Source organism: Taudactylus pleione, unplaced genomic scaffold (assembly GCF_031769625.1).
Source record: "Taudactylus pleione unplaced genomic scaffold, aTauple2 ptg000086l, whole genome shotgun sequence".
NCBI classification, from domain to species: domain Eukaryota; kingdom Metazoa; phylum Chordata; class Amphibia; order Anura; family Myobatrachidae; genus Taudactylus; species Taudactylus pleione.
Window position 1 is genome coordinate 28,741,680 of NW_028284488.1, and position 24,988 is coordinate 28,766,667.

Genomic DNA, 24,988 nt, shown 5'->3' on the forward strand with positions numbered 1-24,988 from the left:
TATCACAGTGACATCCAATTACATTTCTGTATGCTTTGCACTTATTATAATTATATTTTACTGCACTAAACCTTGGAGAGTGATAAAGTGGAGAAAGATAAAGTACCAATCAATCAGCTACTAACTGTCAGTCTACAGGCTGTGTTTGAAAAACTGACAGTTAGGAGCTGATTGGTTGGTACTTTATCACTCTCTACTTTATTCCTCTCCAAGGCTAAGTGCATCTCCCCTGAGGTAATACTTTGTGATCTGTTTGTTTGTTATGTTTGCTGACCAATTTGATCAGTAGGTAATTTGATTATAGCTCATATGACTAAATTGCGCTAGTACAGCCGTTGCCACGTTACATGGCTAGATCTCATGGACTCCTCTACTTCCAGGTCAAAAAATCAACATATTATTTAACTTGATTTACTACAATACCAACAATACAATAACAAACTGAATTCCATTCCAGTTGGTCAAATTGTTATAGGGTATGATTAGAACACACAAATATGTATAAAGTCTACTGAATTTAACATACAAATAATATAACCTGAAAATGAATAACCTAAGAAATGTGTTTCTACCATCTATATGTTTAGATAGAATTATGGGACATATTCAATTCCAGGCGAAAAGTCCAGACTTTTCGCCGACATCGCTGGTTTTTAAAGCGAAAAAGTATCGCACGCGTGCCCGCTTTTCCCCGTATTCAATTAGAAATCGGCAAAAACGGGACCTGGCGGAATTCTAACATGCGAAAAGTACTGTCAGATTTGGGGAAACCAGCCTGGCACCCCCCAAAAGATGCACTGACATTGGGGATCACTCTAGTTACCCCTGAATAGCCCTGCTGAAGGTATTTGGGGTACTTAAATGTTCTCAATAGCTGCTATTTAGCGTCTTTGCATAAGTGGTGAAGAATAGCATTTAGCAGGTTTTTTTTGGTGAAAATAAGTAGTCCCAGCAAATTTGGGGTACCTGAAAAGGGTTGCTAGTATATTTTTAAGTTGCAAAAGTGAAGTTTAAAAAAACGTAAAAAAAAGTCCACCTGTCGCAAGCACCTGCAAACTTAAAAACACATGGGGCATACTTGGGGACCCACCTGGAGTTTATTTAGCTAGTTTTTACGTTTGTTCCCCACCTTTGGACTTTTTTGCTCCCAAAATGAAAGTAGTTTTTTGGGGTGATCTAAAGATTTTTTTTACTTTTTTTGACTCAGTTTTCCTTTGGAGGACTGTCCTAAGGGTGCAGGGGTTTTTTCCGATGTTTGCACCCCAAATCCCCAATTCTGCACTTTTTACAACACCTATTAATAGGCGATACTTTATCGCAAGTCCCATTACATTGAGTTTCCGCATCGGCGAAAAGTCTTCGGAATTGAATACGGAGGAAGCTTTTCGCAAGGCGAAATGACATCACTGGCGATACTTTTCCGCAGAAACTGACTTTTTGCACCGAATTGAATACGACCCTATGTGTTGTTTGTTTGCAGTGTATTTACTAACTCTATAATATCTTAGTACAGGAAAGTGCTTTACTGAGTAGGTCATTATAGTATGTTTTGCAAAATATAATTTGAAACATCTTATCTAACAAAATGCTTTCAGCTGTCACAAGATGGCAAGTAATTATTAGTATTTCCCCTGGCAGCTGCTAATTAATTTAATATTGCTAATTTTGGGAGCACTCCTATGACTAAAGTTACCTCTGACATATTTGACACATAGATGATATTAATAGAATAGAAGAGATTCCCTGTACATACTACAGTGTATTTACAGTAGTATTGTACTTCTAGATTTCAAAATAACTGTGGTAGTAACACTTACTACAACATTTGCTGTAATGTCATTTTAAAACTAGCTTTTTGCATTCGAGCTATCGAGGTAAAGACCTCAAGGAGAACAATTGTCGAAATCCCAAAGGAGAAGAAGGAGGACCCTGGTGTTTCACAAAAAATCCAAAAGTCCGCCATGAAGTGTGCAACATCCCATCATGCTCAGAAGGTAAGATCTATTTAGTATCAGCACCACCTCCAGATGAAAGGAATAGTACATTAATGTTTCTGCCATAAATTATTAATTCAAATGTAGACTTTCCCACAATACTGAAATATGCAGTCCACATGGATTAAATTAGAGCTGTCCTAAATCTTTTTTCGGTATGGGCATATAAATATTGGCTTACAGTTTGTACTTGATCACAAAACTGACATAAAAAAACATTTTAAAGACCTTATCTTGCCTATTTGACATCAATTTTGTAAGCAATGGTTAGAACACGTGCTCATAACATTTTATAAACATTCATGTACAGTAGACCTGGCAACATATTTTTGCAATAATTACTCCCTGTATAAAAATGAGTCATTTCTGCACAAAGGTGATATTTTCTATGCACAAAGTACCATCGTTCTTAAAAGATCACACTGACAATATTTATTTAGACTTTCCTTCACCTCTCTTTATCTGATCACAACAACAATGCAGAGCATTGAAAGCTAATAGATGAAACTTCATGTCCCATCATATAGGGTGAACAGAGATTATAGACTTACAAACAACAACAGGAGGATCTTATTCTAATTATTTTATAGCAACCCTGAGTGAGAAATTGCTCCAGGGAATTAGAGAACACAAATATAAATGGGGAGATAAGCAGCCATACACAGCTATCACATGAATAGATCAATAAATAGAGAGTCATGCAGCTATAGAATGCATTAGATAGACACTAGAATGTCATGTTTTCTTAACTTTGGTTATAGTGTTACTTTAAAAGTTTATTAACTGATTTCAGAGAAATACCAAGGGGAAATGTATTAGATTATGACTTTTCAGCGAGTTTAAATTCACAGACAATCGTGGTGAGATTCCCGCAATTTTTTTTTACATGGCCAGATGTAATAGAAGGAGATTTTTAGGTTTAGGGGTAGATTTACTAAAGTTTCTAAAAATGAAAAGTGGTGCTGTTGCCCATAGCAACCAATCAGATTGTAGCTATAATTTCTCTTTTGCATTATACAAAATAATAGACAGAGTCTGGTTGCTATGAACAACACCACTTGTCTGTTTTCAAAACTTTAGTAAATCTACTACTTACTGTAGCATGAAAATCGATAGCGAGTTTCAGCAATTTGTGGCAGCTAGGAATAGACTACCTCACCAGAAAACTCGCCAGAAAATGGCTCTGCTCAGAGAGGCCAGAACATAATAAAGAGCCACTTTATTTATTACTTTGTTACTAATTAGTACTCAATTAAGGGCCCCCCAAAATGTTACAAATATTGACGAATTACAATTAATTAAATAATTTATTATTGTGCTGACCATATTTAAAAATGACTAAAATTGATGTGGATAATAATACTTTCATGATAATTGGAGCCATATTAATTATTTAAAGATAGAAGCACCAAAAGTACTGTATTACATACGTGGTACAGCAGGTACCAACATAGATGTGCTTCTATCATTACTCAATTGATATGGCCTCAAAAAAAAGAAATATACTATTATCTGCATCATTTTACATGTTATTATGTTTAAATATTATTCCCCAAATAATAAAATCTTGAAATAATTATGGCTCACCAATATTTTTTATTATTTTTGGGAGTGCTTAAATTACTATTTATTAGGGAAAAAGTAATATATATGTTTGATATGGCCCTTTATTATGCTCTGCCTGGACAGATTGCATAAAATGCATGCAGTACCAGCAATCTCGCAAGCCACAGGGATCTCTTTTACTCTGCAAGTTTTTCTGACATATTTTTGATGAGTTAGCAAGTCTCAGGCTATTACATATTTGTATGTTTAACATTACAAGAATCGGGATAGAAACATGCATCCAGTTGTCATTGATGCTAGTGGATAGCTACCGACTGTGCATATAGTCACATTCTATTACATACGGTGACTTTAAAATCAGCAGAAGCTCACCAGTTTTTAAAAATTTGAGGCTATTACATGCCCCCCCCCAAGTGCCTTATTTAATGCTTGGCATAAGTTCACCTATAGCGTACAAGTTTGCATCACAGTATAGCTTTGTTTAGGTACAATGCATTTTAGTGAAACAAGTTAAAAGTCCTTGAAGTCTGCAATACAAATTGTTTTAATAGAAAACTACTATTCACACATACATATCTAAAAATTATAATAACAAAATAAATGTGCTCCCGATAGCGAACTAATTTAATTTGTCTGCTCTGTTCTGTATTTATCCATTAATGACTCATTTGCTTCTGTTGATCTTTCCCCTTATTTTTATAAGTGTAGATAAAAAATAACAATAAATTACAATATCTGACAATCAATCTGAGATATGATTTTAGAATGGAAATTAAGTTCTTAAGCGTACTAGACAAATAAACATAACTGCCCATGAATTATATGGTATGCAAGCAAAACAATTTAAAACCAGAATTAATGGGCAATAAACAAGCACAACTAATCAAACCACATTTTAGTAATAATAATTATAATAATAATAATAATAATAATAATAATAATAATAATAATAATTATTATTATTATTATTATTATTATTATTATTATTATTTCATAGCATAATTGATTTTTTAAAGTTTCTTTTTGTGTTATTTTCTAAATCCAAATCAGATGATACTGAAGAAATATATTGCTTTCTATATCTAAGCAAAGACTTGATAATACATGGTTATAATAGCCTTTAATTGTAACATCTTCTGAACAAGTCATGCTTGAAGTATGAAGTATGCTAACTTTATTTTTATTCTTATTTTATTTTTATAACAGAGAACTGGTAGAGAGAATGCTAGAACGTCTACTGGTATTTTAACTCTATCTATAATTACTTCATTATAGACCTTGAATGATTCTTCTGCTTTTACAGAGTCAGTAAACTTAACTGCTAGTTAACAAAGGCTCATCAAATGTTTTTGCACTTTCACGTGCGATTAAACTTGAGTGCCAGTGGCTATAAAGCCTTAATCTAATGAGAACTCTTCCTTGCAGGCTGTGTTTTCTAGAGCATGGCATATTTTTTTACATTGTTCTGAAGGTATTAAATAATACCATAGTAAGTCATTACATTGAATGGTATACCTCTTTTTCTTAGTACATACTGTACCACTTCCACCAACATGTTAATCCTGAATTGTCATGTGTATGATACAACAATTATTACCTTCTCTCTCCAGCCTTCCACAGTCCTTCTATCTCTAGCCAGGAAAGTGGATCCAGGTCTCCCCCCAACCTTCTATCTCAGCACTCAATCTCTGATTGATGACCCAAGCGTGGTGCTGACTAACACCATCCCCTGGCTGGGTGCCCCTTGGTGATGGGGCATAGGACAGTGCTTTTACCAAAGTCCCAGTCTGTTAACAATATCACCTGGACAGTAACTCACATATTAATTAATATAAAATGTAAAGCTAGTATACTGCCACTCTGCCACTCACCTGATTAAAACTTGCACTTCACTGTATTTATTCCTATGGAGTACTTTATTGGTCAATAATTATTAAAGTATTGCAAATTCTGTTATTCCAGAAAATTTTATTGGTTTCAGCAAGAGACCAATCTATGAAATCACCTCAGTAGAGTGGAATTTCCACAGATGCATTGCAAGCTGGAGCTTGCCTAAAGGGAAATGATGATCTCTATACATAGGTAGAGGAAAAAAAACAAAAAACATTATACTTACGAACAATGTATTTACATATTCTGAAATTTGGCAGTATTGGTGTTGGTAAGGCTTTGTGTCCTCTTTATATGCAGATTGGTCCTTCAATAGGAAGTTATCAGAAGCAGTCAAATTAGCATTTCTTCATATAACTTCAAAGATCCAGGGCAAAGCTGTTGTGGTCCATCCTCATTACTAGTTACTGTGAGGAAGTGTGCCAAATGCCAATACTGTGTCAGGATATCGATATGGCACTCACGGTGTGGATATTGAGAGGAAAAAATTGCAGAGCCATAGGGCTCTATTTACTACAATCCGCATATTGAATGCAGATTGTAGTGTGACATTAACGACTGAATTTGCAGGCAATATCACAGTGATTTACTACAGATCCCTTGCAGGGACAGAGCTTGCGATAAAGCTCTGTCCCTGCAAATCCTCTTCGGAGCCTTATCACGGTATTTTCGCAAAAAATACTGTGATTAAGTGCCTGCGCATGCGCCGACCGGTCGCTGCTGCTACCCCCCCGGCACTAAGCCCCGCCCCAGTGCTAAGCCCTGCCCCCGCAATCGCGGACCCCCCACGACCCCCCTCTCCCTTAATTACACTTACCTGCATGCTCCGGGACTTCGGTGTTCTCCCATACTGCACTGGGGCCCGATCACCTGATGACCGGGCAGCAGTGCGCTATGGGAGACCAGCTGACCGGAGGGGAGTCATCACCGGAGGCCCGATCACCGGTCCGTGGAGTTAGGTAAGTACATTTTTTTTTTTACTATTTTCTTTTTTTACAGTAATCATCTTGCGGTCTGTTTAGACCACACAGCTGATTACAGGGACTGACTCCCGGCTCTGCTCTGCCTATTAGAGCAGGGCAGGAGTCCGGTAACCAGGGGACACCCTGGATAATGCCACCTCCAGGTGGCGTTATTATCACAGGACTTTCTCCGATATTTTTTCACATTTTATTTTTAGTAACTATGGTTGGATCACATTCCCCATTACAGTTATGGGAAATGCGATCTGCTTACTAAAAATAAGTGATACTTAGGGGTTGGAGTAGAATTTTACGAATTCTACTCCAATTGCCCTGTAATAACTATAGGTGATACTAAAATAATGTGAAAAGCGTGTGAAAACACCCTTTTCACTTTATTTTAGTCAAAATAATGTTAATAAATAGAGCCCTAAATCTCTTCCAAATGGCTGTGATACTTTAAAAGATCTAGGATTAAAGGAATTAAGATTAATAGATACTTCCATTATTCAAATATCACAAGCTCTGGCTTGTGATGCAAAACATTCCTAGTTTTGAATTGATATTATTGCCCTTTTAAATCCTGTAAACAGAACTGCTGAAAAATGGCGGAACTGAAAAGCTGCCATTTATAAAATATATCCTATTGTCTTGAAAGATGGCATTCCTGCTGGTCAAAACATCTGTCTGAATAATCTCTAAGGTCCAAGCCCTTCAAATCAGTAATTCTTAGGTGTGTTTTTCCCCAAATAGTGCTATCCTCCTAAGACTTGGGGAGTACATTTTATCCTAATTCTCAAAGCAAGGAAGAGAGAATTTGACATAATACTGACATGGAGAGAGGCTTATGGTGTTCTCTGGAAAAAACACGGGTCCTCAGAAAATCTGACACCTAATTGTGATCAATGTAAAGTCTACAACTATCAAAAAGTGCATAAAAAAGCCTGTTCTGCCAAGCAGGGCAGGAACATTGAAATTCCTTATACAGTATATATCTTGGTCAATGTATACCCCTGCCCCACCAGAGTAACTTTGCAGTACAGCAGTATCATTCTCATAAAAGGGGAGGTGTATGAAACCTTATACTGTAGAAAGATAAAGTGGAGAAATTACACATAGCAACCAATCAGTTTCTGTAATTGTATAGACTGTGCTATATAAATGATAGCTAGAAGCTGATTGATTGCTATGAGTAACTTCTGCACGTTGTCGAAGTGTATTAACCTTTACAAATTTGATGATGTTTCTTCAGCTCAAACTCATTTTCCCATAACATTTGGCAGGCAGTAGGACAATTAGAATTGTTTGCATATTTTTGTCTCCTGTCTTCTTTTACTAAGTAATTTAATTTGGTGATCACTGTGTACAGAGAGGAAATAGCAATAATTCATACTTGCCTACTATTCTGGAATGTCTGTGATATTTTCAAATCAGGCCATTTTCCCAGATTGCATTTCTCTTATTAAGTGGGTGGGACGAGGCCTTAGTGATTCAATTAATGTCATCAAGCCACACCAATGCTGCATATGGCCATGATTCGTGTTGTAGCACAATATTATAATTTATAATAATGCAAATTGCATCATACCCTCCTGAGCGATGACACAAATTTGTGCCATTATGCCAAGTGTACTTGCCCCTATACAAGTCTACAATAAATATTATACTTACAGAAATTTTCTTTACCTGTTCCGGTACCACCTGGCAGTGGTCACAAGATCCCACCTCTTCTTCTGCCTGGCCCAGGCCAGTTTGATAGGATCAAAGTAAAATGTGGTTGGGAGGTAGCTGCCAGGTAGTTAGTTGCTCACACATATGGCCGGTCATTGATGATCAGTGCCATGCTTCGGAACAGGAAAATAAAATTTCCATAAGCATGATATTAATTTTCTGTTTTTCCTGTCACACAGGATCACTTCAGTGCTTAAAGTATTAGCAAGGAGCTTTCCTGAGTGACAGGAAAACTGTGTTTCCCATTCAGTGGTAAGTGATCATGTTGTACCTATGAGCTTGTAACTCTAAAATAGTATGAAAAGATTTGTAAAAATAGCTGAAAAACACACACTGTATGTGTTATCATGTGCTGACAATTACTGTATACTAAAAGGAAGAAAACACAATGCTTAAAGTGGGACCAATACTAATCAAGTAGAGAAGGATTCTACAGAAAGCCATTACAACTTGTTCCATTACAACTTGTTCCGCTTTCTCTATATAATTTAATCTGTGGAAATGAAATAACCTAATTTGGCATTCAAAATACAAACCATAATAAGGTATGATGCAAGACCAGTTCCCTAAGGAGCATGTGTAATATCACTCCAGTTATTAAACACAAAAAACTGTTCTGCTGGAGGATGTATGAAATTCACTATATGAACCCTAATTTACTATTCTGCCCTAAACAGTCACAAAATGTTGTCACTGGAGAAGTTTGAACTGCAGTTTAAATTTTTAATGTTTTCTTTTTTTTTATGGTCTTTAGATAGAAGGTCTTTTAAAGTTAACATTTGACATACTTTTCTAAGCACACATATACAGAATTGTACAAATTGGGTTCAATTCAATTAGGCTCAGTGAGCTGCCAAACATTGTTGTGATGCTCGGCTGCACATATATTTGCTAGTGACAGTAGCCTCTACATCATCAATCAGTGATGTAAAGTAGAGGTACTGTAATGTGCCATTCCAGAACATGTTGTACAGCACATTGCAGCTAATTAAACTGACCTCATTAACATTTGCTTCTGCTAGTGACTGGAGAGCTGGGACTAGGGCTGGTACAGTTGGTCTAGGGTAGGCTAAGTACAGTATGGGTGTGCAGACCATTACAGGGAAAACGCATCTGTCAATTACAGTATCTATTGCAGGTGCCTGTTCTGGTTAATCATTACAAACTAAAATCTGGTGCTTTCTGCCTTGATTGTGCATGGAGTACAACAACATTCTGTTTTTATATTTTAAATGATTTATGCTAGAGATGAAGAAGTGGATGCATCTAGCAATGCGTGTGACTTGGCACTAGGTTTTTTTGTTGGCATAAGTGTCATCCATAATGCGTCCGACTCATACATCAAGCAGAAAATTTCATTATAGAACCTTAAGTTCTTTCAATTTAACCTGCTTGTATGGTACATTTCTTTTAATAACATAATCTGTGAAAATGAAATAACCTAATTTGGCATCCCAAACACAAACCTATAAGCTATGATGCAAGGCCAGTTCCCTAAGGAACATGTGTAATATCACTCCAGCTATGTAACAAAAATCTGTTCTGCTGGAGAATGTATGGAATTCACTATTCACTTTTACCTACTTAAATACTTCATTTGTTTTCCTTACTAACACATGTACAATATGTTAACTTTTAGTGGAATGTGTGACCTGCAATGGTGAACACTACAGAGGACCAATGGATTACACAGAGACAGGAAAGCAATGTCAGCGCTGGGATTTACAAAAACCAAATAAACACAAGTTTCGTCCAGAGCGGTAAGGATTGCATACAGCTTCTAGGGCTGTCAACAATATTGTGTCGAATGTGGGAGAACTGAAAGTTAAGGAGTTAAAATCCTATATGCTGAATAACCCGCTCAGGAGTTCCTCTAGTATTTATGGCCCTTGGTCATCTAAATCCACCTTGTAAATAGTATAAAAAAGGTGAAGCAAGTGCCAATGGACAACATGCATTTGGCATCTGGCTTTCTGACTGACAAGTCAAAGCTAAAGAGTAGACAAGTATCTTGAAGTTAAATGTTTACAGCTGATTACTCTGCAAAGGGAATAATCTTGAAAAATCCAATGTAATGTCAACATGTGTCTTTATTTCTGCATGGCCACAGACTGTGTATGCATCTTGCCTCACGATCCACCCCTGTGAGGGATGTCAATCCCCTAAGCAATAACAACATAACAGAGCGTTTTAGGAAAACTATGAATACAGGGCCTGATTCACTACTGATCGCCCGATTGTTGCGTTCTGCGCATGCGTATGCATCGCAGTGTGCGAGCCGGCCACTGCTATTGGGACTGCGATTGCAGTGACTATGCAGACCCATCACAGAGTAATTGACTGGAAGTACTGTTTGTGGGTGGTGACGGAGGGGTTTGAAACGCAGGCGAGCCAGTGCGTTTGAAAGCCATTGCAGGGCCGTGCATAAATTAGCCACTGCGATGCCTTACGCAGCCTGAGGACTCATAGCGTGCGATGAAGTTAGCAATTTCTGAGTAAGGTCAGACCTTGTGCAAGTGAGCGTGAGGCTGCGATGGTGCTCGATTGTACCGATGGTTTTGCAGTCTTCCTAAACATTACGGATGTGTGTAAGGTAAAGTGGACATCCTTATCTTATGCTGCGGCGGCATAGCTCGCAATGGATTAGCATACTTTCGCAGTGGAACTGCATGCATAATTGCTATTGCAGTCGCAGTTGCTATCAGGCTCACAGTCTTTAATTTAAAGTATTTTAAAGAGAGATCTTTTGATTCCAAAACAATGCCACCTTTGGGGAGATGTATCCAGCAAGGAAAAGAGTGGAGAAATGGACTAGTGGAGAAAAAGTCAAAAGCAAACAATCAGCTTCTGCCTATCATTTATAGAATATACTGTACTTGATAAATGTCACCCGTAACAACCAACAAACTTTGAAGTATCATTTATTAAATGATACCTCAAAGTTTGTTGGTTGCTATGGGTAACTTCTCGACTTTTCACTCCTTGATACATCTCCCCCAATATTTATCTGTCTTTCTACATACATACAGTACACACACACGCGCATACACACACGCAGGCACGCACACACACACACACACACACACACACACACACTACATATCCCTCGGGCCTTGCCCCCCTTTACATGTGGGTTTTGCTGATTTTGTTAATTTTTTGTTGTACACACTGTGATTGTGAAAGACAATTACTAGGAAACTTCTTGACACCAGCTGGTCTGTATATTATCTTGTAGCACTGTTATATTCCTCCTTCAGAAGTATAATTGGTGCTAGGCACGCCCATTAGAAACCAATGGTTTGTAACCACTGATGTTTTCAGACCGATAGTCATGGTTTTTCTATTAGATTCCATTCGGGCCATTGTTGACACCATAGTTCTTTTGTTCCGATGTGGATTTGGTGATCTAATTCCTACTGAGTACACAAGGTAATGGCAGTGCTCCTTTGCACATGCGCAAACTAACTTTTATTTGCACATGACATGATTGTACCATCTGTGGCTCAAGTCACTGAATGAATTACTAGCACATAACAAATGGCGGCAGCACTTCAGGAATTGGATCCCTCCTTTCTGAAAGCCATACATAGTTACTGCTCAAATTCACAAGTTTCAGCTACTGTAACACACAATTGATTAGTGACCTGCAGTGGATAACTACTAATTTTACTGTTACAAGCAAAAGGTTATACAGATTGCTGGTTCAGGTGCACAAATTAGAATTGCAGGAATCCATTGCTGGTTTATGGAATATAAACCACAGACCAGGACACTCCAGTATGAGGCATTTAGGGCCTGATTCAGACCCCGCTTGAGCGCTCACGAGCGGGTCGATGTGTGCTCTGCGCACGCACAGCGGCCGCACTGCATGTGCGCAAGCCCCGGAGCGAGAGAAATTCTTTTGCTCTGTGGCTCTCTACAAAAGGGGCGGCTGTCGATGTTGATCGACAACTCGCCCTGTTTTGTGGGCGTGGCGGCGGGATGGCTTCACAAATGGAGGCGTTCCCATGTGAACGCCTGCCGTTTGTGGGCGGCCCCACTGACATCACCAGAAGCTCTCTGGGGCTTGCGGCCACGAGACCCTTCCACAAGGGTCTCTTCGCAAGCCCCGATGGTTGCGATGGTCTTGACCATCGCGACCATCATCCTGGCTGCTCGCAATAGCTGTGGGTGATCACCCACAGCTATGCGAGCGGCCAGGAGGCCACGCACATGAAAAAAAACAAAAAACACCCTGATTCAGAGCAAGCGCTCTTTCAGAGCGTCCGGCTCTGAATCAGGGCCTCAGTGCTTTTAATTCCAAGTAGAAGTCATGGACAATTGAACGGTGTAATCTGGCAGAATAATTTTTTTCCCACATGATCCAGAGGGTTATAATAGCAAATGAATTAAAATTACCTGTAGATTTTTTTATGTAATGTTATCTGATTTAGTCATGTCTGAAATTATATGTCCTACAGTGCACACAGGGCCTGATTCAGAGCCGCTCGTAAGCGGCCGCTCGTTCGCTCCGAGCAATGTTCACACAACTGCGCATGCGTATGGGTTGTAATACGCATGCGCGAACCAGTCATTGCGGTCAGAATTTTTGTGCTCGCAAAATAGCGAATGCCTGCTAGTTTGAGTGACAGAATGAGGCGTTTGTGGGTGGTAACAGGGGAAGGTGCTTGAAAACGGGGAGTGGAGATCTGAACGCAGGCATGCCAAACGGTCAAAACGGGCGTTTTACGGGTGTGCATAATTAACAAAGCAGCGTCATCGGCCACGTCACTTGGTTGTTTCTTAGCCTGAACTGTTCGCATGATTGCGGTAGGAAAATCCAACCACAAGCACTGCGAGCAGTTCAGACGCCTTTTGATGTACTCGATTAATCAAATAAATAGCGGAGATGACATAGGATGCGAGCGGCCAGGGGGCGTTTTTAAAAAAATAGCGAGCGCATAATTCGTTCACTCGCTCAGACATAGAGGTGTCAACAGACCGCAAGGAGCGAGCGCTCAATTTAAATAGCCGGCCCCTTTTTCTGAACGACCGTTCGCAAATAGCGTCCGGCTCTGAATCAGGCCCACAGTCCTTTAGTTGCACATGAGAAGAAATTAGTGTTTTCTTTTGGGCCTGACCAATTAAAGTGTTTTTTGTAAACAATATTGTGTTTTCCAGTCATACTTACTAAGAACATAATCTATAATGACTCAAAGCAAACACAAATGTCATTTTCTCTTCCATTTAGTGTCCATCAGTGCACCTGGTGGATTGAATTTCATATCAATGTTGAATTCAATGTTGACTTGAAAGCTCTCATACAACCTGAGCAGGAAATATAGCAGTCTCACGAACATCAGTGTAGTCACTTTTAAAATGACAACAAAATTGATGTGTTATTTCTTGTCTTGTATGTTTATTAAAAACATTGAGACAGTCTGGATATCAATTTATTTATTGAGCACTTGTTAAGTAGAACAAAATTTATAATGAATTTGAATTCATTAAATTAGTTTGAAATATAGCATTGCTGATTGCATATCATTACTTACTGTGAATTTGCACAACTTGTGATGTACTTCCTTTTAAATTATTATATCATTAGCTATGTGTTGTTGCTAAACCTGACTTTTGAGTATAGTGCAGAATCCTCTTTAGTAGGGTTATGCTTGAGTAGCTTTTTGTCATTGCAATGAAGAAAGATTTGCAAATAGTTGTATAGTAATATATTCACATGACTGACTTGTCTTGGGGGGAATCATAGCAACAGGCAGCCAGCTGTCTGTGCCATGAGGAGGCCTGCAGCCTTGATGTTTTCCCTTAGAGTTAGAAAGGCAGGAGTGTATCTGTAACGGTGCTTTCATCAGCATGAATCATTGGTTGATGTTTTCTTTTTCCTGGCAGTCAACTGAAGTTCAGTGCAGAACAAAATAAAACCCTATATGCAAATGATACAGGCTCACAGGGCCTGACTCAGAATTGTACTCTAATAGCATCACTACGCAGCACAGATCTGCATGATGCGAACGGAATATGCAGCATCAGATCACCATCGAGACTTCCGCAGTAAGTCTAAGATTACTCAGAATGGGCGACGGAACTCCTATGCCATTGGCTGGGAAATCTGCATTGGAAGACGCTCATTCCGGCGGCATCCAGGGCACTGCGATGCCTTGCAGCACATTTCGCACTGCAGAGGCAGAGCATGCACAGTCCCCAAAATATCAGCCAATTGTGACCGATAGGGCACTGTGTACAACTCTGGATCAGGCCCATAGTACCCAGTGGGATAAATTGTTTTTACCAAGAACAGAATTTGTGAGTTAAGTGTGTACTCAACATCAGAATGCACATTGTTTCTGTACTACCCTCCAGTATAGAAGCTGGAGCACCCCAACTATTTAGATAGCTGTTTAATCCAACCATGTTTAGGTTTTGCATATATCAAGTGATATAAGGGAAAGTACAGTAATAATAGCACCTTCAAGCAAAACTGACACCTATGCCCACCAGAAAGTGCTATAAAATAATTGGATTGCATACTAGCCACCAGATTGCACCCTGCTTGTATACTTTCCACTAGATTTCAGTTTTGTTTTGTATAAAAGTTACAAAAATGCACTTCTTTTATAACAGTCACTAGATTGTGATCGGACTCTCCATTCTATATTAGTCACCAATAGGTGTTCTGATATTCTACTCTCATTTTGATATTAGCTACCAGAAATGGCTTTGTTTTATTTTCCAATCGTAAGAATGGACAATGCTTATTATAGTCACCAGCCAAAATCTGCTTTGTATACTAGCCAATAGAAAGGGCTCTGTGTTTGTGTGCTAGTCTGTTTTGTATGCTAGTCACATAAAAAATGTATATCTCCTTAAAGGTAATATGGACTTAAATAGTAGAAATATATCCACTCTAGAGTTGCTATTAATGAGCGGTACTGTCATATTTAGTATTTCAATACTCCATACTTTTACACCTATCAACTAATATTTAACCTGAGGCAGGGCCAGATTAAGGCAGGGCAACTAAGTTGTGGGTGCCCCCTTCAAGCCACACGGTGCCTACAAACCACCGTCAACACACGGAGCTCCATCCCCCACCGCTGATTACTCACCTGGCTGACCTCCCAGGCCCAGCAGAGCTGCTCCCTAATTCCTTCATCAGCGTCACGGACATGATGTGTCATGTGACGCTGATGAGGGCACTCGGTCGCTGCTCCATGCTGTATGCAGCAGCACTGTCTGAGCTTCTGCGTCAGCTGAGCCTCCAACCGGGAACAGGTGCCACTGGATACCTGCTTTTGTCTGGGGGTCCCTCTGTCTTAATCCGGCTCTGACTTGAGGAGTACAAATAAATAACATGTTTCAGAGGTAGTACATTTATGCTAGCATACTATACAACCACATAATGCTAATAGCATAAATTATAATCTGCTATATACAATTCCACCCAAAGACTGTTGATAGTATCTAGTAGAATAGGTAACTTTATCATGGTGTTCACAGTTCCTGTATGTAAAGAGCCGCATCCATTTAATCCTACCTTTGGGGGTATGACTAAGGCCCTCATTCAGAGGCACTCTCAAGAAGCGAGCGCTCGTTCTGAATGAGGGCGGCCGCTTCTATTTTTAAGTGCGGCCTCCTGGTCGCTAGCTAAGCTGTGGGTTACCATCCACAGCTTAGTGACTGACCAGGGTGATGTTCGCGATGGTCAAGACCATCGCGACCGTTGACACTTGCGACGAGACCCTAATGTTGGGTCTCGGCAACCGCAAGCCCCAGGGAGCTTCCTGCTCTGATCGAGCAGGAAGCTCCCCACTGACATCACTGCTGATGTCAGTGTGGCTGCCCACAAAACGTAGCGTGCCTCTGTTTGTGAAACCACTCCCCTGCCCCACCTACAAAACAGGCCGAGCTGTCGATCAACATCGACAGCCGGCCCTATTGTAGTGAACTCCGGAGCGAGAGAGTTTCTCTCTCACTCCGGGGCTTGCGCACGCGCAGTGCATCCGCTGCGCGTGCGCAGGGCCTAACCATTGACCCGGTTGCGAGCGCTCAGCGCTTGCGACTGGGTCTGAATGAGACCCTAAGTGCATACAGAGATGACTGGGGCTTCTTGGATCTAAATTCAAACCATACACCCATATCTTAGAAAAAGTTATTTAATCATGTGTATTTAACAGCAAAGGGACTCCAAAGTAAGGCATTTCCCAGATGAATCTTTTATGCTTCATAGTTTCCTTTTAAATACTATCATTATTCAAAAGGACAGGTACGTTTTTATAATCTAGGAGTTCTCATAATTTTATTTTGCAGACTGCCTTTCAGCAAAGAATTTAGCAATATCCTTATATCTGCTAGCAGATTAAAATCTGAAGAATCTCAACTTAGACTTGTCTACAAAAAACTGACATCTGATATTAAGCAGTGAGCATTCACACACAGACGTGGATCATGGTACAGTGATTGAATCTGTTGTAGTTTAATAGTGAACACAGATTAATATTTCAAAGAACTTTGTAACCTGTTGAATTGAGAAAACGTGTTTTCATGAGACAAGCTGATACTGACATATTGATACAATAATTCAAATTAGGGTTCTGTTTATTGCATAGAAAACAAGTGCCCCAGAGGTAACATTTGCCAGGTTTCACCATTGAAAGTGATGGTGACAGCAGAAAATAATGAATAAAAAATAATGCTTCTTTTTTTTCTGTAAATAGAGCACTTTTTCTAAATGTTCTTATATTGTTCATCTATTTTTTTACATTTGTTTTTTCTTTTCAGAAATGGAACTGAAAACCTAAGCCTGGGATGTTGGTTCCACTATGCATGTGTACACCGGCTGGCTAGGTCATGAAAGCTAGAATTGTTAAATCAACCCTTAGCACCGTGGGCCTAGTATTTGCAAGGCAACTGATAAATTAAGGTGATACAGATGTGTCCTCATACATTGCTGCTGCAGTTGAGCCAAACAGCCCCTCTTGGCTTGCCAGGTCATGCGAATCTGCTAGTGCCAGTCCTCTTTTTTGACCAAAAATGCATCTTAGTCCCAATGTAATGTAACTAGGGTGCACCAGGAGACTGTACGGATTAATTTGTTATGTGACACTTGTACATATGTGTGCGTCTGAGTCTGAATTTGTATACAAAGTGCTACGATGCAGCAGCCGTGGCTTTTCTCCATGTCAGGTTCCATAGTGCTTCGTTTACAGACTCAGTCGCACACAGATAGACAAGTGTTGCACATCAAATTAATCAGAACAGTCTCCTGGAGCATCTCAGTTGCATCACATCAGGTAAAAAAAAAGGAAAAAATATGCCCGTGCTAGCAGGGTCACACGGGACCTGGCAGCTCACTCACACCAGGTGTCTCGCATCACATTGCATATTGAGACTTGATGTTTGAGGACACATCTTTAGATGATTTTCTAACGCAGCTAAAACTTAGCACTGCACTATCCATAGCTTAATGAATGGACAATTAGAATTAACAAGCAGGAGTGGCATGGTTATCTACACAGATCAGTCACATACTGTATATGCTAGAAATGAGCACTTCGGCTTTGACACCAAGTTCAGATCTCAGAACAAGGCAAAATGTCATCTTTCACAGACAAAGATGATGTTTTGTCTTGTTCTGAGATCTGAACTTGGCAAGAAGATCCAAGCCAAAACCGAAGCGTTCATCTCTAGTATCTACACACTCACAAAATACCAGAATAGGCTGGGATATATATGCTGCTACATAGTCTAAGTTTTATCTTTTAAAATGTTTGTCCCTGGAAATATCATAGGATTCTGTATAGACCATTTGCATGGTTGCAATTTAGCATGTAAGCTTTCTCATGAGTAGGGTCCTCCATACCCTTTGTTTTCCTATTGTCTGCCACTATGGAGCACTGTGGCACCTCACAAAGCTACCATAATAATAATGGTAAAAAAACAATTTCCATTTTTTGTTTGTATACTGAATGCAGTTCTCACACTTCATTCTTATTATTTAGACTTTATAACTTCATATTTATTGAATAGAACTGTTTCATATACAGTACAGTAAAATACATTAAACCGGGTTCCATTAACATACTACATTGTGGATTGTATTCCTCAAATGTCTACAAAGACCGTAGTATGCAGGCCATTCATCTATGGTCTGCTTTCCCATTTTCCAATTTCAGTGATCTTATCCACTGATGATCAGCGATTTGTCAAGTGATTGTCAAAATCCAACAAGCTAAAAATCGCTGATTCGCCAATTCCAATCATATTTGGGTTGGAATCAGAGAATCGAGATTGTTGGATTTTGCTGATGGCCTGGCCCAGTCTTCATCAGAATGGGGAATTGACCTGATACACTCCTGATTAATGGACCACACTGAATGCTGTGATGATATGCATTGCTAAGCACCAGTGTGACCCTGGATATAGTTTTCATATATTGGCAACAATGTTGCTACGTGCTTTAGTCTTTCAGTGAAGTAATCCCTTTCCTAGTGTGCATAGTGCAATTGCTACAGTGGTTTAGCTGCTTTTTGACATGAAGGGGAGCGAACATGGAAAACTGTATTGCTTTCTCTTCACCACCCCTGTGTGTATGTCTTGTACTGTGTCTCAAAACCAATGGCCCCCTCCCCCCACACACTTGTTAACTTACCTCATGCATAGAAGATGTGTGGTGTCCAAAAGCTGCATTTCCTATTACTATACCTCATGCATGCCATCCTCTTATTCTCCCCAAGTCATGTCTGCCTTCACTACAGTGGAGTGCAGATACTCTCCCAGTCTCTCAATGCTACTGGGAACTCAGGACTGGGCATCTCTGAAGGCATCCAGAACATCTACTGCACCATAGGTGCAGCGGAAGTAAAGAAAAATATAGTGATTATGCTTGTACCACTGCATATGTGATTTTCAGCTGGGGGAGTGGCACGCTTCATGCTATGCCACTGTGTATTGCCCCTTGAAGGTGTCAGCAAATTGACCTTGACATCAGTGTACTGAGTCCCAAAATTTCTGTTGCAGGCCCTGTACACATGGGGCTATTAATTAATTTATTTAGATTTTCTGCCTTTGCTCATTAGGATGCTCTTTCATTTTGTGATGCACACCCATCAAGTTTGGTGAATCATAATACAATAACAACATTATACGAAAGTTCTGTGTGCAGCCAACTCAGGGTTGGGTTGTAGGTTTTATAGAACCTTACTCATATACAGTACATTGGTTTTATGCTTTGCCTGCCTATGGTTATTATGTGTGAAAATGTACTTCTAAACAGTATAATTGCAACTAGTGAGTGTGTATGTGTGTATGTAGGGTAAAGTAAACTACACATATGTGGCATGAGTAGGAAGTGGGTGCAGAGTAGTGATCACAGGACTATTCTTTACGTGGGGGTCTTTACATTCAATACTAATTATGTTAAAATTGGCTATTCTAGCAGTCAGTAAGCATTAGGACTGTGCAGATAACTGATCCACTTCATTTACTTCATGTATGAAATAATGGACGTGCACTCAAAATTATAGTAAAGAGCTCAAAGCTATTGGCTGTAAACACAGATAGAATATTTCAAATTATTTAAAATATACATAGTAAATGAATTATCATTACAAAACTAATTGCCACCTGGTAGCATTTCATGTGAATGTAGACAGTGAAAGGTGGAGATATTCTGTAAGCTGAAATGGGCACCATGTAATAATCACATGGTGTATTTCTTGACAGTCTTTTTAACCAATATTTTAAATCTATCAATTTTGTATTATTTCCATACTATATTAGAATGATTTTTTTTAAATTGCCCCTTAGTTTCAATACACTGTGCTATACAAGATGTGTAAAGCATCTGTGTATTTTGTGGACTGTGCTAGATACACCTTTGGGTTAACTTACAGCTGCAGACATTTTTATAGCATTTTAAATCATTTGCAAATAACTATACAAAAAAACCCAGAAGCCTAAGCCTCCAGATCCATTTTATATTAATAGACATATTATTATAAATAAAATACATGCAGAAAATGTACATTTTGTAACATTAATGTCTGCAGCTGCAAGCTCAGAAGACTAGGTTTCTGTCATGATATGTGGTGGAAGTAAGTGATATACTATATTTTGTTATCCACATCTGTGTACAGCATTACAAAATATGTTGTTGCTTTACAATTAAAATATAAAGAATAGTAATAAAATTGTAAACATGCAATTCCAATGCATGCATATAATAACACTAGAAAGGACATCTAACAGGTCATATATGCAGAATCAAATTATTTTCTGTCAACAGGCTAGCAAAATACAGTGATGTTTGCCAGTTGTTAGGATATAAGTTTCAGTGCACCTCTTGGTGTGCTTAACATGGGAAACATGGCAGATGTGATTTTATTTTATATGAATGATTCTAAACTGTTCCAAAAACATATCTATTATATATTTTTATGTATGTGGATGTTTTAAATTGTTTGCCCCCAAAGCTTCAGATTCTACATGCTACTTTCCTGTTCCATTGTACAATTTCATGACTATATCCGACTACTGTTAAATAATGATTTGATTTAGATTTCTCTTCTGTTCATTTACTTTGAATTTTGTTAATTGATAAAAATAAACTATTTGCACTTCTATTTTTGAAAGCATTCTTACTTGGCAGCATTTTTTCCACATCTGCCTAAAACTTTTAGACAAGTACTGTACTGAATTTTACAAGACCAAAACAGCTTTCGATAGTGTAACAAGAATGTGATATAAAGAGGTAGGTAAAAAGGTCACCTCTAAAAATTCAATTCGATATATAGATCGATTTAAAATGTTTAAAATTAATATTTTAGCTGTTTATCATAAAATTAATTTTCTTGCAATTTATCAAAGAAAAGTCACAGGAATAGCTAATCATTGCGTGAGCCGGGGCTCCAGTTCCAGATGAATAATTATTAATAATTATAATGTCTGTTAATAAATAAAAAATGTAAAAATAAAAAAATATACCCCCCCCCATTTTTTTAATAATAAAGCCTTTTTCCAGTGGGCAATTTTGGATAAAGCCACCCTGATAAGCAGAGTCGCAGAAAGAAGGAAGACTAGCGCTTGGTACTGTATAGTCTTCACCAGCAGGTGGTTTTCCATCCAGAAAACATACTTCCCAACCTCTCACTACTGCACCACACCATGTAGATAGGTTCATCCACAGAATGTGGCTTAAAAAAACTGTTGAGTCTATTTACTTTGGAGAAAGGTAAAGTGGATGGATATTAAGTACCAACCAATCAGCTCCCAATTTTACAGGCTGTGTTTGTAAAATGACAGTTAGGAGCTGATTGGTTAATACTTTATCTCCACCCACTCTTTACTCTCTCCAAGGCTTAGTACATAGACCCCTCTGTATGATAATTTGCTGCATTCGGTAGTCTTTGACACTTCCTGAATAAGATAATGGTTACCATTCGATGTGTAGCAGAATGACTACCAGTCTCTTCTATCAATGTATCTCGCATTGTCCTGATGTAGACAAGTGTAATAGTAAAGCATATTGCTTAGTGACCCATTTGCTTGATTAACTCCAACCAGATCTCATTAGGGAAATACTTACTCTGTGATCTGCTTTGCCTTTTTGTCTGTACTCCTTTCAAGACACTGGTTTGTTGAAAATACTGTATTAAAGCATCTTTAATATTAGGTCAATGACAAATAGCAACATCTAAAGAATGAGTAAGATCTGTGTTGTTTTATGGATCTACAGTATTAAATCACTTTGGACATTTATGAGTTAAGGAAAAATAAGATAGCCTTTGAACTACAGCTTATTTTAATTATGCAGGAATTTACATATATATGAATGAGCTCTTAGTTAAATGTGTTTCCTAATCTTTTTTGAAAGCATTCTCTTTCTATCTGAGTTACTATCTATCTATGTTAGGTGTCTATGAAGTTTTAAAATGGTAAAATAATTATTGAAAGTACTGTGAGAATACAGTTTTGTGTCTTAACAAAATATGATTTTACTGTTAGATGCTTGACTACCAGCAGGTTTTGGTGATAGCAATGTGCATGTTCTGAGATACACCTTTTCAAAAGTAAAATGAGTGACTTGTTGGACCAATTAATTATCAGACTTCAGACTTCAATTTGTTGTCTGTGACAATCCTGTAACTATACTGTAGGTCTTTATATACTTTAGTTAGTAGTACCAAGGGTGTAGCTACAGCTGCTATGGGCCCAGACTGCCTCCGTGGCCTTGCCCTCCCACTAGTTAAACTTACCTCCTGAGCCCCATGGGTGGCTCACCAGTGTGCTATGATGCTGAAAGGAGATGTGGCTGTGCCTGTCTACAAGTTCATCAATTCATTCATGTCTCCTGCAAGGAGCATACAAGTAAACTGTTTTATTAGGGAACCTTAGCCTTCTTAAATATCACAATATTGGGTCTATTCATGATGTTACTTAACTTTCTAACTCACCACATGATCCAAAACTCAGCTGTCCCGTCGAGCGCCTTTACTGCCACTTTCAGAGCAGTAAATCTTTTCACTGTTCCTTTCAGAGCAGTGAGACAAGTGCGCATGTATGACCTACAGGTCAGTGACCTTTCCCAGCAGTTAGATAAGAGCAAATGCGTGACCTATCACTGCAGTGAGACAAGTGTGCATGCGTGACCGATGTCTGACTGAAGGAGCCGGACAGGGGTGGAGGGATCTGAGAGGATCTCTCTTCGCAACCTTGGAAGATGGTGAATGCTCCCGCAATCAAGCTCCGAAAATATTGTATTTTCGAAGCTTGATGAATTCTGTCCCCATACTTGTGTGTGGGGACAGTGGGCCATTCCGCAAGAGGAAGGTAAGCAGGAGATATCTGTGATATCTGTGCAAACCACATATCCAGAACCTTTCACAGTCCTGTCGTTTCCATCTCAAAAATATTTCTAAGATCAGACCCTATCTCACCCAGGATGCTACTAAAACCCTCATACACTCACTGGTCATCTCCAGATTGGACTACTGTAACCTCCTCCTATCTGGCCTCCCCAAATCCCATCTCTCTCCTCTCCAGTCTATCCTTAATGCTGCTGCACGGCTTATCTTCCTCTCCAAGCGCTCTACATCTGCCTCCCCTCTCCTACAAGCTCTCCACTGGCTCCCCTTCCCTTTTAGAACCCAATTTAAGGTTCTCACGCTCACTCACAAAGCACTCACCCAATCTTCTCCCATATACATTTCTGATCTCATCTCCCTTCACGCTCCTCTCCGCCCTCTTCGCTCAACTAATGCACGCCGCCTTTCATGCCAGCTGATTACTTCCTCCCACTCCCGCCTCCAAGATTTTGCCCGCACTGCTCCCCACCTCTGGAACTCTCTCCCACTCCCCATCAGACTCTCCACCTGTTTGCAATCCTTCAAACGGGCTCTCAAGACCCACTACTTCATCAAAGCCTTCCAGCTATCATTCTAACTCCTTGCTACATGCTCCTTCGTCCCCATCTGTGTCAACCCAGTTTGTCTTCCCCCACCTTTTTAGAATGTAAGCTCTCACGAGCAGGGCCATCTACCCTCTTGTGCTTCTCCTTACTGAAGTGTCATTTACTTCTTACTCACCACTAGGGCACCTAACACTTGGTTGCTTATGCTCTGTTGCTTATCTGGGTGATATGGTCGCTAATGTAGCAATATATATTATCCATGTCCTGTATTGTATTGTTCTGTAAGTCACTTGTATACAATTTGTATTTGTACTTTGTAAGGTGCTGCGGAACACTTGTGGCGCCATATAAATAAATGATAATAATAATAATAATATCTCCTGCATTACATTCTTAATGACTAGCCCGATAACTTAATCTCTACAATTGCATTTTTACCTGCTTTTGTGGAAATTAAGTGATGATGAATAAACCCCTTTATCAGACAAAATTAGGTTTAGGGTGACTATATCATTTTTAAAAATATATATTTTTTCATTGATAATACTTACTATATGCTTATCAGCATTCATTTAATCCTGTATGTCAACTAAGCAGGCAGATAGTGCAAACATTAGATCATTTACAATCATAGTGGAAAAGCGACAAAATAATTAGCATATATGCAAATTATGTTGCACGTAATGCTTTATGATTGTAAATGATCTAATGTTCACGCTAACTGCCTCTTTAGTTGTCATACAGGATTAAATGAATGGTGATTAGCATTACCAGTGGACATTTTACGGGGGGGTGTGGCCCTAGGTCTTTCTACGGCCCTGAACATCAGCTAAATATTTTGTTTATTTATAAATAAAATGTGATGTTAATTTGAAATTGGCTGTAAACTTGGGGCTACTTCACCTCCTCTTTCCACTGCAGACAGCTGATGCACCTGCTGCACCTTTAGCAAAGTGTTCTGATATCCTCCTGGTCAAATAGCTGTGGTGGTGTGTGGTCGTTGGGGCTCTCCTGCTATAGCTTCCTCATGCAAAGCATTTACCAAACACAGAGATAGTACATATACAGCTGGCTGCACTCCTATGCTGTAGCCATGTTAGGGTGGCGATAACAGATGTAATAAAGAAGAGAAAAATGCTTTTCAGTAAAATAAGGTATTTTTTTAGCATTCCTAAAGTTATTAAAGGATTGTTTTGTGTTTTATTTTCCAACAAACTGCAACTGGAACACTGAACCCGTGCTTCCAGTGCAGAGTGCATGTGCAACCTGATTATGCCTGGTCACTTATGCACAGATGCCCCCTGTTCAGTACCCTTATTATTACTAATAGCTAGTATATTATATAGAAGTGAGAAGGCAATTTTTTTATGTTTTAGCCATAAAGGTCTCAAAGTGATAAAAACCACTTTCCTAGTGATACTCTGGTACAGGGGCATGAGATT

At 39.1% G+C, this 24,988-nt stretch overlaps 1 protein-coding gene across 1 annotated transcript in view; it reads left to right on the forward strand.

Moving 5' to 3' along the window:
• Nucleotides 1-24,988, forward strand: part of HGF (hepatocyte growth factor) — a 147,877-nt gene that overhangs the window by 48,455 nt on the left and 74,434 nt on the right. The window contains exons 5-6 of the mRNA XM_088468648.1: nt 1,867-1,994; nt 9,783-9,903. Of these exons, the coding sequence (XP_088324774.1) occupies nt 1,867-1,994; nt 9,783-9,903 (249 nt within the window). The remainder of the gene's footprint in view (nt 1-1,866; nt 1,995-9,782; nt 9,904-24,988) is intronic.